The sequence below is a fragment of the Rhincodon typus genome, chromosome 11 (assembly GCF_021869965.1).
Source record: "Rhincodon typus isolate 14 chromosome 11, sRhiTyp1.1, whole genome shotgun sequence".
NCBI lineage: Eukaryota > Metazoa > Chordata > Chondrichthyes > Orectolobiformes > Rhincodontidae > Rhincodon > Rhincodon typus.
The window spans coordinates 52,148,065-52,165,887 of NC_063342.1; the positions used below are offsets into that span (position 1 = coordinate 52,148,065).

Sequence of the window (17,823 nt, forward strand, 5' to 3'; positions counted from 1 at the left end):
CACACTCCATCTCTCCCTTGAGGAACAAACCCCACTCCTGGCTCTGGTCTATCATACAGATTCTGAGGTGTTAAGGGAAGTTACTCAGCTTGGAAAAAGATGAAAGGTTCTACAGTTCAACTACAGTGTGGTAGCAGACCATTCAGCCCGTTGAATCTATGCTGAACCATCATATCAAGGCCCACCCCATCCGTGTAATTTCCATGGCCAATCCACCTAACGTGCATATCCTTGGTCTGTGGGAGGAAACTGGAGCACCTGGAGGAAACCCATGCAGACACTGGGAGAATGTGCAAACTCCACACAGACAGTCGCCCGAGGGTAAAATTGAACCGGGGTCCCTGGCGCTCTGAGGGAGCAGTGCTAACCACTGAGCCACGGTGCCACCCCATGCTTTTTTTAAAACTTCAAATTGTCTTGATCCCTTTGCCTGACCTCTGGTTATTCTGATCTTACTTCCCAAATTCCAATCATTTTGAGACTTTTACTGCTGACTATATTGTAGAACATGCTGAAAGATGAAGGAGATTCAATTGGTTTGTTCATTGGCTCTTGTGTATTAGCTAATTTGAAATTCATCTCAGTGTAAGGTAAACACACTGTCCCTACCATTAAAATATTGAATGAATTATTGAGAACTTTGTCAACCCATGATTGCTTTTAAGACATATTAATGGGAACTTAAGTGTGTGTGTGTGTGTGTGTGTGTGTGTGTGTGTGTACATTCCTCACCAGAGGTTAACACTGAAGTATAGGCCCTACACCATTCTAACTGAGTTCATAATCACCAAGGGCATAGGCAGACAAACCAGTGGAATTTAAAGGTTTTCAAAAACTGTAACTTGAATATGAAACTGGTTGGAGTTATTTTTTATTCATTGAACTCCTATTCAAAAATTGCACCCAATATTACTATTATGGGCAAATTCTAACAAGCAAATTCTCTAATTTAAAATGGAGACATTCAGAGGGTTCTGGGTGGAGGCCAGCAGAAACTTTGATTTCCTGGGCATTTTCTTCGGAGCAGCGTCCTCAAACGCAACTCCCAACTAAACGGCAAAAATGATTATCTGGCCATTGGAAAGTCCAGACCATTGTTTCTTGGATAACTTTTCAAAAGCCAATCACATTATTCTGCAAAACCCAGGACCTGAAATAGGCTTTACTTCTGTTTCCTTCTGTATCCACATCACAGTGGATTGGCTCAAAAACCAACTGTTTGATTTCCTTTACTTCCTTCACTGTCTCAGTGTTGATATTCTTACAGCATTTGCTGCTGATTTGTGGATAAGTGCCAAAGTGTTAAGTACCTGATTCAGTGAACACTATCAGCAAGCCTAGCCTGCGCAACAACTCACTAAAGTGCGGTAATGTATTGCAATATACTTTATAATCTAATGCCACTGTGGGAAATTTTAAGTATCATGTCTTGGGTTCTTTTAGGTATCAATATTGTACTATTTTAGGGAGTCATAACGAGGAGAATATTAAAACAGAAATTGTGAACTGGATTCATCAATCCATTGAAAACAGCACATCTTTTCCCATTTCCTGAGAAAAATGATCTCTGATCAACACTTAATACTAGAGTTACGAAAATCGAAAGAATAGACTCAAGAATGTAATTGCTCAAATAAAATTTATTACAGTACCAGTTTTATTCCATAAACTAATTTTTATAGGTTGTATGTTCAGTATTTATCACTGGGGGCATATGAGAAATCCAATTCTTTAATGAAACTCATCATAGAATTAAAGATAAATGATTGTCTCTGTATATGAGAGCACCATAACCAGCTGCAGCTGCCACAAAATGAATGAACTATGGAAATTCTTGCTCGATTATCAATTTCAGTCCAGTTCTCCTCAGGCTGATCACTTAGCCGAATGTGTTTGCAGCCAAGTGAAAGAAGCCATAATTACTGCAGATGCTGGAATCTGTACTGAAAACAACAATTGCTGGAGATCACAGCGGGTCAGACAGCATCCATGGAGAGAAAGCAAGCTAACTTTTCAAGTCTGGATGACGCTTCATCAGAGCTGAAGTGAAGTGTGGAGGGGATACATTTATATTGTAGTTTAGGAGGGGGATGTGGGGCTAGTGGATGTAGGATGCCAGTGGAGAAAAGGTGTTGATAGTTCAGATTAAGTGATCGGAATGTGAGAATGGCAGAACAATGGTGTGTGTCCTGTCAGACGTGAAAGGACAGTAAGTGGGATGGGGGGAGGGGACGACATGATAGCAAGCTAAAAGAAAAGGAAGAAATCATTCACAATTTGGAAGTGTTGAACTCAATGTTAAGTCCAGAAGGCTGTAAAGTCTGAAGATGAGATGTTGTTCCTCCAGTTTGCACTGTGATTAACTGGAACAGTGCAGCATGCCAAGGACAGACATGTGAGCAGAATGCCAAAATGACCGGCTATAGACAGTTGGGGTCCTGCTTGCACACAGACTGAAGGTGTTCTGCAGAGCGATCACCCAGTCTGCGTTTGATTTCTCCAATGTAGAGTAGGCCACATTGGTTGCAGCGTATGAGAGGAGGTACAAGTGAAATGCTGCTTCACCTGTGAAGACTGTTTAGGCCCTTGGATGGTGAGCAGGGAGGAGGTGAAGGGGCAGATGTTGCACATTCTGTGGATACATGAGAATGGAGAGAGGAGTTGGTGTTGGTGGTTGTGGTATGGACTCGGGTGTCCCGGAGGAAACTACTCTTGCAAAATGCAGACAGAGGGAGTGAGGAGAAGGTGTGTTTGGTGGTGGCATTTTGCTAGATTTGTCTGAAATGTCAGAGAATGATCCTTTGAATGTGGAGGCTGGTGGGATGAAACGTGAGGACAAGGAGAACCTGATCATGCTATTGTGAGTGATGGGAAGGGTCAAGGGCAGAAGCACGGGTGATGGGTCAAATGCGGTTGAGGGCCCTGTCAACCACAGTGGGTGGGAAAAACACAGCCTTGGAAGAAGCAAACCGTGTCAACAGCGCTGTTCTGGAAGGTGGCATCATCTGAACTGTTGCGCAGTAGGCGAAGGAACTGGGAGAATGGGATGGAATCCTTGCAGGATGTGGGGTAGGAAGAGCTGTAATGAAGGTTACAGCGGGAGTCGGTGGCTTTGCAGTGGATGGCAGTGGACAGTTAATTCCTCAAAATGGAGACTGAGAGGTCAAGAAAAGGAAGGGAAGTGTCGGAAATGTACGAGGTGAAAGTTATGGAGGGGTGGAAATTGGAGGCAAAATGATGAAGTTTTCAAGGTCCTGGTGGGGGCATGAAGCAGCACCGAAGCAGTGATCAATGTACTGAGTAAAGAGTTGTGGTAGGGTACCAGTGTAAGACTAGAACAAGGATTGTTCCACATACCCCATAAAGAGGCAGGCATGACTGGGACCTACGCAGATGCCCATAGCCACTTCTTTGACTTGGCAAAAGCGAGGTGAAATAATGGAGAAATTGTTCAGTGAGAGAACAAGTTCAGCCAGGCGGAGGAGAGTGGAGTTGGATGGGGATTGTTCAGCCCTCTGTTCGAGGTAGAAGCTGACAGCTCTCAGACCATCCTGGTGGGGAATGGAGGTATAGAAGGATTGGATATCCATGGTGAACAGGAGGTAGTTAGGGCCAGCGAACTGGAAAATATATTGAGTGCTTAGGTCTCAAAGTGGACTTTACTAGCTTCAAAATCTCCCCACTCCCGGCCTCATCCCAAGACCAGCAACCCCCTCTCATCCCCGCCTCCTTGACCTGTCCGTCTTCTCTCCCACCTATCTGCTCCTCCCATCTCACTGACCAATCCCCACCCCCACTTCCTACCTACAACTCACCTTGACTAGCTTCATTCCCACCTCCTTGACCTGTCTGTCTTCTCTCCCACCTGTCCGCTCCACTATCTACCTGCTATCACCGCACACCCCTCTATTTATTTCAGAGCCCCCTTCCCTTTCCCCATTTCTGAAGAAGGGTCCTGACCCAAAACGTCATCTTTCCTGCTCCTCTAATGCTGCCTGGCCTGCTGTGTTCATCCAGCATCACACCTTGTTATCTTGAGTGCTTAGGTGCCTCACATTCATGTTTGTGACTCAGATGCATGCACAAAAGTGCTCCAAGGTTTAATTAGGATGCCTTGGAATAGGGAACGTGGGTAGGGTGAAGCTACGATTTCAGCATTATGACATTGGATTCCACTGGAGGGGGGGAGAGAGAGAGAGAGATGTTCCAGGGATATAAAAAACTGCCTCGTATTCATCCAACATTGAGATACGTAGATGATCATTGACCCATTACTGGGGACTTGGCGAACAACCATTGATTGTCCACTCTCTTGTCCCCTCCAGCCCACCTCACTCCATTCACCACCAATGCACAGTAACAGCAGTGTCCCATGTACAACATGCACTAAGTAACCAAGAATCCTCTGACAGCACCTTCCAAACCCACAAACTCAACCACTTAGCCACTCATCAGGACAAAGGCATAGGTACTCTATCACTGCAAGTTCCCTACCAGCCTCCAGCAATCAGAGGCAATGGCAGCAGTGGGCTCTTCAACAAGGTGGCACCAGCAAGGTGACATCTCAGAGGAGGGCAGCCAGAACCGGACTCTTGGCACAGTGCTAGCCTGGCCAGGCAGAGGAGCCAGGGACTCCTGGTTGCAGTCGCGGTAGGCCCAGAGTGGGGACTCCTGGTTATCGAAGAGGTGGTGGAGGCAGCGGAGCTGGGTACTCCTGGTTGCGGGGCGAGCGTGGGTTCAGCATGGGACTCGGTGACGTTGGTGAGGTGGGCTCAGCAGCAAAGAGATGGCGACTCCTACGATGGTGAGCCCATCACGTGCACAGTGGAGGAGGGGTAGTGAGCAGGTGTCATGTCGTTGGTGAGCCCACTCAAGACTCTTAGTGGAAGTGGTGGAACAAAGATAGACTCTATTGCTGTTATATCTTTTTACTCTTTTAATTCTTAAACTATTCAAAATGGTGCCAGATTGTGGCGACAGTTGATGCTTCTCATCGTATCCTACTGTATTATTCACTCTAAAATGCAAGTAACAATAAATCATTCAAAATCATAGCCACATTCCATCCTGACTTGGGTTTATTTTGCTGTTCCTTCATGGACACTGGGTCAACATCTTGGAATTCCGTTTTACACAGCACTGAGTGTCCTTACACACCAAGAACAAAAGAGGCAGTTCACCATCACCTTTCCAAAGGTAATTAGAAATGCTGGTCTCGCCAATGATACCCACATCATACGAACATTTAAAAAAAAGTTTGTCTCTGTGCGTAATCTCAAGCAATTCCCTCAGCACTGCATATAATGGAATGCCCGCACAGCTTGCATCTTCCTCAATATCCCACAAACTTGAAATAAAAACTGATTACAAATACTTAACATCACAATTTCCTAAAGAGTAAAGAAGATGCCTGTGATTCCCCTGCAGCCTTCAGTGTGTATCACCATGAAGTATGTCTATATAGTTAGTCAGGAGTTATTAGTTGTCTGCAAATGTGGAGATATTACATTTAGTTTCAGCCTCCAAATCATTGATACGTACAGGAGAATAGCTACGTTCCAAGCACTGACCCTTACTTGTCACTGCCTGCCCCTCAGAAAATGACTTATTGTTTTCTTTCCGTGTCATTACCGTGTTCCCAATCACACATGCTAAATGCAGGCTGTTCAGTGTGGGCACACACACCTACCGCATTCCCTGCATTTTCCTCAGAATGTATCCACGCACTTGGCTGGGTGAAGGTTGAACACTCAGCCGGAAAAGAAACCATGTCCGAACATTCATGGTTGTGTGATTCCACAAATGTCAGCTTGAAATGTGCCCCACCAGAGGTGAACATAATATAAGACTCAGCTCCTTCACTTGATCTCAGTCCCGTCCCTTTCACTTGCAATGAGGAGTAAGAGCCTAGTCTGTCTCTAATTAAGCTTCTCAAATGAAAAGCTAAGGAGATTTTATTAGTTAACTGCTACTTGGCACATTTTATGGTCTTTTTCTGAAAAGTTTTATTTTGTAAAATGATTTTTTTTGCTTTGACATTTAACTTAAGCAGGTAGCTTACTTTTTCCAGACATTGATTGGTTTTTTTAAAAATTCATATCTAATGTTGTGCCAAACAAATCTCTGGTGACTGCTTCTGGGCTTCTTACTGAAGGGGAATGAGAGGCACAGAAAAAAGTCTTGATGCTTTTTGGAGGGTTTTTAAAAGGAGTTATTATTGTTCCAAGGAAAATGTGAAGTATTGGAATTGCTCGGCAAGTCTGGCAGCATCTGTCCAAAAAGTGATGGTGGTCAATAACCCTTGGTCAGAACTAGTGCAAATTGTGGACTGGAAGCATTGACTCTGTTTCTGTATCCACAGATATTGTCTGGCCTGCTACATATGTCTAAGAAATCCTGATTATATATTTCAGATTTCTACCATCAGCAGGCATTGTCCTGTTACATGCTCCAAGCTGATATTTATAAGATTGGTTCGTTAAAATATAAATTCTTTTTTTAAAAAACACAAACATCTCATACAAGCATTTTGGATGTTGCTGTCTGAATATGCATTGGGCTGGGTTCAGAGAAGTAAATGCGTAATATAAATGATCCTGTTTGGATTAACTGTCTGACAAAGCTGTAGTCGTAATGTTATCATTATTGAAAGCAGAGCTTTTGATGGATTTTATGAAAAAAGCCACAAAATACAAAAGTAATAAGTTTAGCAAAGCCCACAAAACATGTTAACAGCACTGTAAATATGATTCCCAATTCTGGGCAGGTGAAATATTTGAGTAAGGGTCAAAGTGGAGTTTGGGAGCTAAATGAGGTGTCAGAAACAGGGGGAGCATCAAGACCTATGATTACTCAGAACTTTTTCATATGAAGCTGTGGATAACCCTTGGCATTGACTGCATTTCCAACAGGTTTCTTGTGGGGGACTTGCTCCCCAACAGTTTGGAGTGTCTGAGACTCTCCAGCTGTTATAACCTCCCTCAGCTCAAGACCTTTGAAGATGAGAAAGCCCATTGGATCTTTTAAGCAATTGAGCAGCTAGTTCTGTTTCTTGGCAATTTGTTGTTCACCCAAATCTAGTACAACTGAGCCCCCATGAGAACATAAGGATTCTTACTTTTTGGATTGCTTATTAGGTAGCTTTCATGGAGTTCATATGACTCTTATGGAATTAGCTTGCCAATGATTCTTAAGAGGATATAAAGGTGTTACAGTATTCTTCAGTTAATGTCCCATGTGAAAGAATCTGTAAAGTTCATTCAGTTAATTTGGGTATTACTTTGAAGAATTCTTAATGCACTATTAGGCTTAATACTGACAGTCTGAAAATGTTAAAAATAAATGGCAGCTTGCTTCCAGTACACTTAACCATTTCTGCCCCTGTGAGATCATTACATTTCTTAGTGCACAAGAGCTGTAGTGACTTGCCATTATCTGCTCCTTCCACATGATCTAAGTTGTTTCACATACAGGTAGCTTCCCATTTACTACCAAAGTTGCATCCCTTCTGTGCTGTATTTGTCAGGTTGATATTTATAACAGTATCTGAGAAGTTTGTTGTTCCTCATTTACTTGATCTTATTGACATCTTTTCATAACTTCTGTCCACCAACTCTGCTTTAAGTTCAAACCAGCTCCAGGCTCAGCAGTTGTGTCTGTATAAACATCTGGTCTGTCCATTTCCGCCCTCCGCGCCCCTCCCCCCACCCCAACAAAACAATGTTGAAACACCCAGGTGCAATCAGCAGGATTTGCAAATTCTACCACACAGCAACATTAAAATTAGCTGACTCCACAATTTCTTGGAATTGAGCAGATTGCAGGTCTCAGAATTCCAGACCTTTACAGTTTTTAACACCTGACCAAGGCTAGTTCCAGTGTAATTTTACCTCATGAATTGTCAGTGTGATGAAATTCAACTTTCATACATGGGAACACCATCATCTGCAGGTTCCCTTCCAAACCACTCACCATCCTGACTTAGATATATATTGCTGTTACTTCACTGTTGCTTGGTCAAAACCCTGGATTTCTCACCCTAATGGCATTGTGGGTCTGCCTACAGCATCTGGACTCCAATGGTTCAAGATAACTGCTGAACACCGCCTTCTCAAGGGCAACCAGGGACAGGCAATAGGTACTGACCAGCCAGCGATGTCCATGCTTCACAAGAGAATGAAAATAAAACTGATAGCCTAAACCTGCTGCAGTGCTCCAACAAAGTCATATGCAAGCTGAAGGAACAGCACTTTACAGCCTTTAGGACTCAACATTGAGTTTGACGACCTCAGAGCATAAATACCATCTTCTGTTTTTTTTGCACCCCTTCACTTCCAAAGAAGACCCATATTTGGGGGAGGCGATGGACTAGTTGATAGACTAGTAATCTGAAGACCCAAGTAATGTTTTGGGGACCTAGGTTTGAATCCCACCATGGCAGTTGGTAGAATTTGAATTCAATAAAAGTCTGGAATTAAGAATCTATTGATAACCATGAAATCACTGTCAACTATCAGGGAAGAAAAAACATCTGGTTCACAAATGGACATTAAGGAAGGAAACTGCCGTCCTTACCTGGTCTGGCCTACATGTGACTCCAAACCCACAGCAATGTGGTTGACTCTCAACTGCGTTCTGGACAATTAGGGTTGGATAATGAATGCTGGCCTAGCCAATGATGGCAACGTCATGTGAATTGAAATAAAAGAATGTAATAATAATATTGGACTTGAAACATGAACTTCCTTTCAGCATTGATCTTCCATATTCACTGAGTATTTTTCAACACTTTTATTTCAGATCTCACAGTAATTTGCATTTATTTAAGTGCTTAAAGGGATTGCTGGAAGTCAGATTTGTTTTCATGTGAAGCCAGAGCTTCTCCCTTACTCTTAGACTTCCATTACCCACCAACTCCAATGGGCTGACCTAAAACCTATTGCTGACATGGCAACCAACCCAAATTGGAATTCTTAAATGGCACTGAAGGCTCCATAGGTCGTTGCAGCTCACTATGATTAGACCTGATCCTCATTTTATTTTAAGTCTTATGCCAAAAAAATGAGTCTGAGCCAATTTCGACCTATGTTTAGCAACATTTTTTCTACATTTATCATAATTTTGACACAGTAGTTGGCAGGAAAAGGACCATTAATGTTCCTAAATTAACCTCTGTTCTTTATGGGGCATTGTGCTTTCTACTTGACTTCTGCGTCTCTAAACCTTTTAAAAGACCTTTGTCTATGCCATGCCTCCTTGTCAGCAACAGTAGTGTTGGTCACAGATAGTTCCGACTGAAGTAAACTCTATAAAGTTGATAACAAAATCTGATGGAAGATCAAAGTTCAGAAAATGTCACACACAAGCTTGCAAACATATGTACAAATAGAAAATGAGATGGCTTTCTACACAGTGATCTCTTTCTGCTTATGATTTATTAATGGAAAAGGAGGATTCTCTGCATGTATTACCTGAGAAAAAAACCTGCTTGTTTTGCAATTCTGGGTTGGATTTTTATGGACATGCTGGTAATATACCAATTAGCAATGTAAACATTGATTCTCATTTCATGAATCACTGAGTTCCGTCATGTTGCAGCTCGGCAAGGAAGTGAGACACAAAACCAGATACGCTCAGAAGATCCCATCATTTGCTTATTGAATTGGCTGATCTTCGTGAGGGCAGGGTTGCCACCGTTGATGTGCACTTGGATAGGTGAAGGAGTAGTCATAAGGGATTCAGAATATGTCAGTTTGGAACTGGATGAGGTTCTTCTATTCTCTTCCAATAGTTGAATAACCTCCAGAACATGTACTATCTCACCAGAAGAAGGGCTGTGGCAGGGATTCAAGCATAATCTTGACTTTCCAGTTGCTTGTTAATTCCATCTTGGTCTCATGCTTACATTTCTGTTGTTGGTCTGCTGCAGTATTCCAGTGAAACCCAATGCAAGCTGAAGGAACAGCACACCATTTTCAACTTTTGGCACTTTGCAGCCTTTTGGACTCCATACTGCATTCACTAATTACAGACCATGAACTGTGTCCTGAAAATTATTTCCCCCAATGCCTGGCTTTACTGGTTTTGCTTTCAACTGAGCTGACTTATATCCTGCTATTAGTGCCTGCTGTGGACCTACCTCTCCTCTGCAACCTCTCCTTCCAGAGGGAGAGTAGATAACATTTTGCCTTTTGCACATTAACAAAAATCTGGGCAAATGCAATTAATGACTCTTCATTATTTGCATTACATTGAAGAACCAGATTTCCCCTGACTCCAGCCCATACCACCTCCATTAGATTTGCTGTTCTGTCAATAACAGTCAGACCCTGCACAAAATGAGTGTACGTATAGTAAAACTTGTTCAACTGGCAAGGACAAAGGGACTGACGAGATATTTCAGAATTTTCATGCGCTCAGCCCAATTTATTTCATGATTATGTTTATAACAATGCTGTACCTGCTTTTATTTTCTTCAGTAATTCATTCAGAAATCTGTCATCTAGTAAAATTTCTAATTGGTTTATTCTTTGAATGGATATGTGCATTGCAGCAAGATTAGCATTTGTTTTTCTATCCCTAATTGCCCTTGAAATGTGTTTTTAAGGCCAATTAAGCGTCAACTATACTGTTATGGTTCGGAGTCACGTGTAGGTCAGACCAGGGAAAGACAACACATTTCCTTCCTGAAATAACTCCACAGAGGCCAGCATTCCTTCACCAAGTCACCCTTTATTTACATGTGCACAGTACAGGACGCTGGTCCAGCTAGCATAGAGCTGACTCCTAGACTGAGAAGAACCCCTGACACTCCTGTTTATATCTGTCAACCAGGGCTCCCTGATTGGGGCTATTAAACTGGACCAATCAGGGAACTCGTATTCTGTGTGATCCACCTGGCTGACCTCTTTCAATCACTACACATACGTGAAGCAAATGGCTTTTAGGATGATCAACAATGGTTTCATGGTCACCATTCTGAGGCTACCTTTCACTTCCACATTTCATTAATTGAATTTAATTCATTTGCCTACATCATTGCATAATATGTGTTGCAACATGTTATCAAAAGCAAGGTTTTTAAAAATCTTTTATAGGAAGTGGTTCTAAGAAAACGCTCACATTTCTATTCATTTTACAGGTAATGGTGCACAGTTTCTATGGTAATTTGACATAATGATGAAGTGCTCAGGGAAGCTGCATCATTATCGTTTGCATTAATTTTTACCACACACATACATATATATATATATATATACACACACATATAAAGCGTCCCCAGGAATAATATTTTAATGTTCTTGTTATTAATTGCCTGTACATGACACACAACTAGTATAAACTTTCCAGCATTACACTATGCTCATGAATGGCTATTAATGATGCGCAGCTAAAAATGTCGGGAAATATCTGCAACAAGAACACCATAGCAACAGCAGCAAGTACAGTACTGCGTAGTTTAACCAATCAAGACTTCTCATAGGGATTTTTGATCAGCATAGGCACCCAGTTATTTTCAAACTATTCGACTAATTGAAGTGTTCCTTATCCCTTCTGTGCCTCAGCTGCCTTTCATTTAGACCTCAGCAAAGACGCACACATATTTTCCAACATTTCAAACTGAATAATTTCTCATATATTTATCTAGTTCATATACAAAAACATAAGATCATAAGATATCGGAGCAGAATTAGGTTATCTAGCTGATTGAGTCTGCCCACCATTCTCACCATTCTTCTTCCCTCTCTACGTAAGCATTGATCCCCTTACCAATCAAGAACCTATCTATCTCTGTCCTAAATATACACAGTGACGTGGCCTCCACAGTCTCCTGTGTCACTGAGTTCAACAAACAATCAAGCTTCAGCTGGAGATATTCCTCCTCATCTCAGTTCTAAAGAATTGTCCCTTCACTCTGAGGCTGTGTCCTGGATCCTCATCTCTCTTACTAGTTGAAACATCTTCTCCGTGTCCACTCTATCCAGGCCTCTTACTAATCTAAAGGCTTCAATCAAATCCCTCTCATCCTTCTAAACTGCATCAGTACAGACCCAGAGTCCTCAACTGCTCCTTACATGACAAGCCCTTCATCTCTGGAATAATTCGTGTAAACCTCCTTTTAGACCACTCCAATGCCGATCCTTCCTTGGATATGGGGCCCAAATGAAGAATTTAGAAAATACTGGAAAATATTCAGGCAAGACCTCCATTTATAGTATGAATCATTCTGTGCAGAGGGACCCTAGATTTCCCATTGAATGTTTTTTGATATTGAGCAGATGAACATGCAGCTTTAAATTGGAAACTTTGCAATATATGTATAAATTATAAAATTCAAAACTCATAATTAGATTCTAAGCAAAATATATTACATCATGTTGCTGTATATATTTTCTCTGTTCTCAAGAAATACCTTAATTCATTATTCACAGGAAGCATTATTTGTTAGAAGCTACTTAAAACTCAACAAATTCCATCCTAACCTTTAGAGACGAAAGCCTGCCATCCTTACCAGATTTAGCTGAGATGTGATTCCAGTCATAGGCAATGTGATTAACTGTTAGCTGCCCTCTAACGTGGCCCAGCAAGCTGTTAACGTAGGACAATAAAGGAGGAGACAAGTAGCAGCCTTGCCAGTAGAACATACATCCAAGAGTGTTTTTTTTTAAAATTGCCAAACTTATGTTCTTAATCTTTCTCTGTTTGTAGAGACTATTCTGTTGTAAGTAGATGAAGAAAAGTTTATTGTGTCTTTGATGCTTTGACTAAAATGTGGCCTGTGATTGGTAACAGCAGGGCCACCCATTATCCCTATGTAGCTTTCTTTTATCAATGCATTATGTTACGGGTAGACTGAATATTTATTTTCATCTACATGGCAAAAATGCACAAGAGTTAAATGCATCTCAACATTGAAGTGAATAAATTATGTTCAATGTTACAAATATTTTGATCTGTTTTCTATTATTTATTGCAGCTGATGGATGTACAGATTGGTCTGTGGACTACAAGAAATATCAAGTTCTTCTGGGGGAACCAGTGCGAGTGAAATGTGCATTATTTTATGGATACATCAGGGCCAACTACACCATAGCTCAAAGTTCAGGACTTAGCTTGATGTGGTATAAAAGTAGCGGTCATGGGGACTTTGAAGAGCCAATACCATTTGATGGAATTAGAATGAGTAAAGAAGAGGACTCCATTTGGTTTCGTCCCACAGAATTGCAAGATGGTGGACTGTTTTCCTGTGTGTTGAGGTAAGATAATTCTTCACTGAATTGATTTTAAACAATAAAGCTCATGTTGCAGCAATTAATAAGTTAGTATTTAAGAGGACAAATGCATATGAAAATGTTGCTGGTAATCCAGAAGGCGAGATGAATGCTGTAGTGACATGAGTTCACATTCTACCATGGCAACTAGTGGAATTTAAGTAGTTGTGTCACCCGATGGTTTAATATCCTGAATTAAGGCTGCAGCCTTTGCAGATGTCTAAGTTCAAATCCCACTGCTGTCCAAATTTAAATCGGTTTACTTTCTGGATGTTTGCTGCCTTGAGGCTGGTGACAGTCAATGATATGGAAAGGAAATTGGATTGACATTTGAAAAAAATAATCTTGCAGGCCTGTAGGGGTAGTCTGTAAGAGTGGGAGTGGCTAGCATGGAATTAAATTGCTGAATGGCATGTGTGCTGGAAATGACTCTGCCATTTTCCTGTGTGTTAGTATTCTGAACATATAGCTCTACTAAAATGAGATACTAGAGCCGACTTGAAAATGTAGATTATATTAAGACCAGGTAAGGTGTTTGTGTCCTGCAGTCTGTAAAATAAAAGTGTCAATTGTTTCATGGTAAAAAGTGAAATTCCACCAAGTTTATCTTTTATCATCTGAACAGTACACAATAAGAACTGAAATGCTGGCTAAGTACAGCATTATTTTTTTACAGTCAAATAACATTGTAACAAATGCCTTTTCAAATTTTGATAACTTTTTTTATTTATTAGAAAATACCTCTCGCCTTCAGAGACCAACTTCAGAAGGTGCTGCAAGGCTGTAGCTCACTTCACGAAATGTCACTTGAGTGTTTCACTGGCAAGAAGAATGTGTGCACATGACGAAAAATAAGTCAGTTAAATTGCCTGTCAAAGGAATGGTTATTCCAAACTACACGGCAGCAATTTTACCTCAGTTAATTTTTTGTCTGACAGTCTATAATAGTTCATGTTTGGTATTTATAACTTGTTTCCATAGCAATGAAATTCAAAGCTCAAATATTCACTGAGCAGCTACTCCGTTTTGTGGTGGTCATTTGTTAATGGTGAATGGATGGCCTGTTGGGCAATATCATGGCTATCATACAATTAACAATAAATACCCCCCAGTGTAAGCCTTTCAATATACCACAGGACTACATGGCTGAAAAAACATCCTGTCGATATTAAATTCCAATGGACTGGTAAACTGTAAAGTTATTTAACAGCAATAAGACAAATAACTGACATTAAACCACTTCTATCATGGCACAGCAAGCACAGGTGAAAAATCCATTAGTAAACCTGTTTATCTATCCCTTAAACATCTTTCAATCTTTGATAGCACGATGGACAGCAGCTTGAACAAGAGAAAGAATGATTGCCCAGTGGTAGCACAGTATTATCATTGTTTGCAGATGAAAAATAAGATTACCAAAAATATGCCCGATACTCTTTGATATCACAAGCAAAATGGAAATGTTGATTTTTTTGTGTGATATTGTCAATCTATCCACAGAATAACATTTAAATAAGGTGAAATCATGAAGTAGATGAAATTGGAAAATGAGCTTTCATTGAAAAAATGTTCAATGTAACTTTCTAAGGAAATACATATTTATTGGCTACAAAATTTCATTTCGTTCAATCCCAATTTTTTTTTTGGCATTTTTGCTTACAAGATGGCATTCATTAATGGTATGAACTCTTCTATTGTGAGCCATACCAGAAGTGGCTTTGGTGAGAACATCAGCCTGTTCAAGGAATGTCATCCAGTAGTATGCAGAGTAGGAATATTGTAGCTTTGTTCAGCATGTATCGCTGATTTGGTGCCAGCATTTTAGAGCTCAGTGTACAAGCTCATGCCATTGCTTAAACACACAGCTGAGAAAGGACCCCACTCCCACCTCACCAGCACTATTTAAAAAAAAGGTCTTACCAATTACTTACCATGTAGGTGCTGCTTGATTTCTGATGGTTCTTGCTGCTATTGTAGAAATGGTTTGTTGTTTCTTGAAAATTCCTGAACTCCTTGAGCTTGAGCTGAAGGACATTTTTTATTTGTTCATGGGATGTGGCATACCCATGCCATTTATTGCTCATCCCTAGTTGCTCTTGAGAAAGTGATAGTTAACTGCTACCTTGAACTGCTGCGGGGAGATACACAATGCCATTAAGGAGCATGTTGTGGGATTTCAACCCATAAGACCATATGAAACAGGAACAGGATTATACCATTCAACCCCTCAAGCCTGCTCTGAAATTGAATAGGATCATTGCTGATCCAACATTCCTCGTGACCACTTTCCCGCATGTTCCTTGTAACCTTTGATTCCCCTATTAATCAAGAATCTATATATTAGCCAACTCTCTATCCATACCAAATTACTACCTCCAACACCTCTTATGACTTAATATTTTGTGAAAGACCTTGTCCAATGTTTACTGGAAGTCCAAATACAACACAATTACTGGTTTCCCTCCACCCACTCTGGCTAAAGCTTCCTTGAAAAACTATAATAAATTAATCAGTTAGGAAGGAATTACCCTGGGAATCCTCAAGATTGGTTCCAAAGCCCGTGAAGTCTCACGGCAGCAGTTTAAACATGGATAAGGAAATCTCTTGCGGATTACCACATACCGTTCTCCCTTGGCTAATGAATCACTCCTCCACACTGAAAACACTTAGAGAAAGCACTGAGGATGGCAAAGGCACAAAATGTACTCTGGGTGGGGGATTTCATTGTCCATCACCAAGAATGGCTTGGCAGCAGTAGTACTGATCGAGCTGGTCGGGTCCTAAAGGACATAGCTGCTAGACTGGGTCTGCGGCAGGTGATGAGGGAACCAACAAGAGGGAAAAGCAAACTTGACCTCATCCTTATCAATCTGTTGGCTGCAGGTGCATCTGCACATAACAATATCGATGACTAATCTCTGCACAGCCCTTGTGAAGATGAAGTCCTGCCATCACTTTGAGAATGCCTTCCATCGTGTTGTGTGGCATGTAACCATTCTAAATGGGATAGATGTCAAATAGAAGCTCAAGAATGGGCATCCATGGGGCACTGTGGGCCATCAACAGCAACAGAGTTGTACTCCAGCACAATCTGCAACCTCATGGCCTAGTGTATCCCCCACAGAACCATTGCCATCAAGCCAGGGCATCAACCTTGGTTCAATGGCGAGTGCAGGAGGGCATGCTAGGAGAAGCACCAGGCATACCTGAAGATGAGGTATCAACCTGGTGAAACCACCAAACAGGACTTCCTACATGCCAAAAAACATAAGCAGCAAGTGATAGACAGAGCTAAACAATCCCACAACCAATGGATCTGATCTAAGCTCTGCAGTCCTGCCACATTCACTTGTGACTGTTGGTGGATAATTAAACCACTCACTGGAGAGGAGGCTCCACAAATATCCCCATCCTTAATGATGGAAGAGCCCAACACATCAGTGCAAAAGATAAGGCTGAAGCATTCGCAGTAATCTTCATCCAAAAATGCAAAGTGGATGACCCGTCTCAGTCTCCTCCTGTGGTCCCCAGCATCACAGATACCAATCTTCAGCCAACTTGATTCACTCCACATGAGATAAACGGTTGGAGGCACTAGATACTGCAAAGGCTACAAGCCTTGACAACATCCTGGCAACAGTACTAAAAACTTGTGCTCCACAACTTGCTGGTCCCCTAGCCAAGCTCTTCAGTATAGTTACAACACTGGCATCCACCTGACAATGTGGAAAATTGCCCAGGTACGTCCTGTGCATAAAAAGCAGGACAGATGCAACTCAGGCAATTAATGCCCCATCAGCCTATACTTGATTATCAGTAAAGTGATGGACAATGTCATAAACAGTGCTATCAAGCAACACCTGCTCAGCAATAACTTGCTCAGTGTCGCCCAGTTTGGGTTCTGCCAGGGCCACTTAGCTCCTGACTTCATTACAGCCTTAATTCAAACATGGACAAAAGTCTTGAATTCTCGAGGTGAGGTGAGAGTGACAGCCCTTGACATCAAGGCTGCATTTGACCAAGTGTCACATGAGGGAGCCGTAGCAAAGCTGGCATCAATGGATGAGGGGGGCAAACTTTCCACTGGTTGGAGTCATACCTGGTACATTGGAAGATGGTCATGGTTGTTGGAGGTCAGTCATCTCAGCTCCAGGGCATCTCCACAGGAGTTCCTCAGGGGAGTGATCTAGGCCCAACCATCTTCAGCTGCTTCATCAATGATCTTTCCTCCGTTATAACATCAGAAGTGGGGATGTTCACCGACAATTATACGATGTTCAGTACCATTCACAACTCCTCAGATACTGAAGCAGTCCATTATTCAAGTGCAATAAGATCTGGACAAGTGGCAAGTAACATTCACACCACATAAACACCAGACAACGATCATCTCCAACAGGAGACAACCTAACTTCTGCCCCTTGACATTCAATGATGTTACCATCACTGAATCCTCCACTATCAATATGCTGTGGGTTACCATCAACCAGGGAAACTCAACTGGACTTGCCACATCAACACAGTGACTACAAGAGTAGATCAAAGGCTAGGA

General features: G+C 41.6%; 1 protein-coding gene across 1 annotated transcript in view; it reads left to right on the top strand.

Moving 5' to 3' along the window:
• il1rapl1b (interleukin 1 receptor accessory protein-like 1b) overlaps positions 1 to 17,823 on the top strand; it is a 1,317,350-nt gene that overhangs the window by 560,989 nt on the left and 738,538 nt on the right. Inside the window, exon 4 of the mRNA XM_048603178.1 lies at positions 12,977 to 13,256. Within this exon, the coding sequence (XP_048459135.1) occupies positions 12,977 to 13,256 (280 nt within the window). The remainder of the gene's footprint in view (positions 1 to 12,976; positions 13,257 to 17,823) is intronic.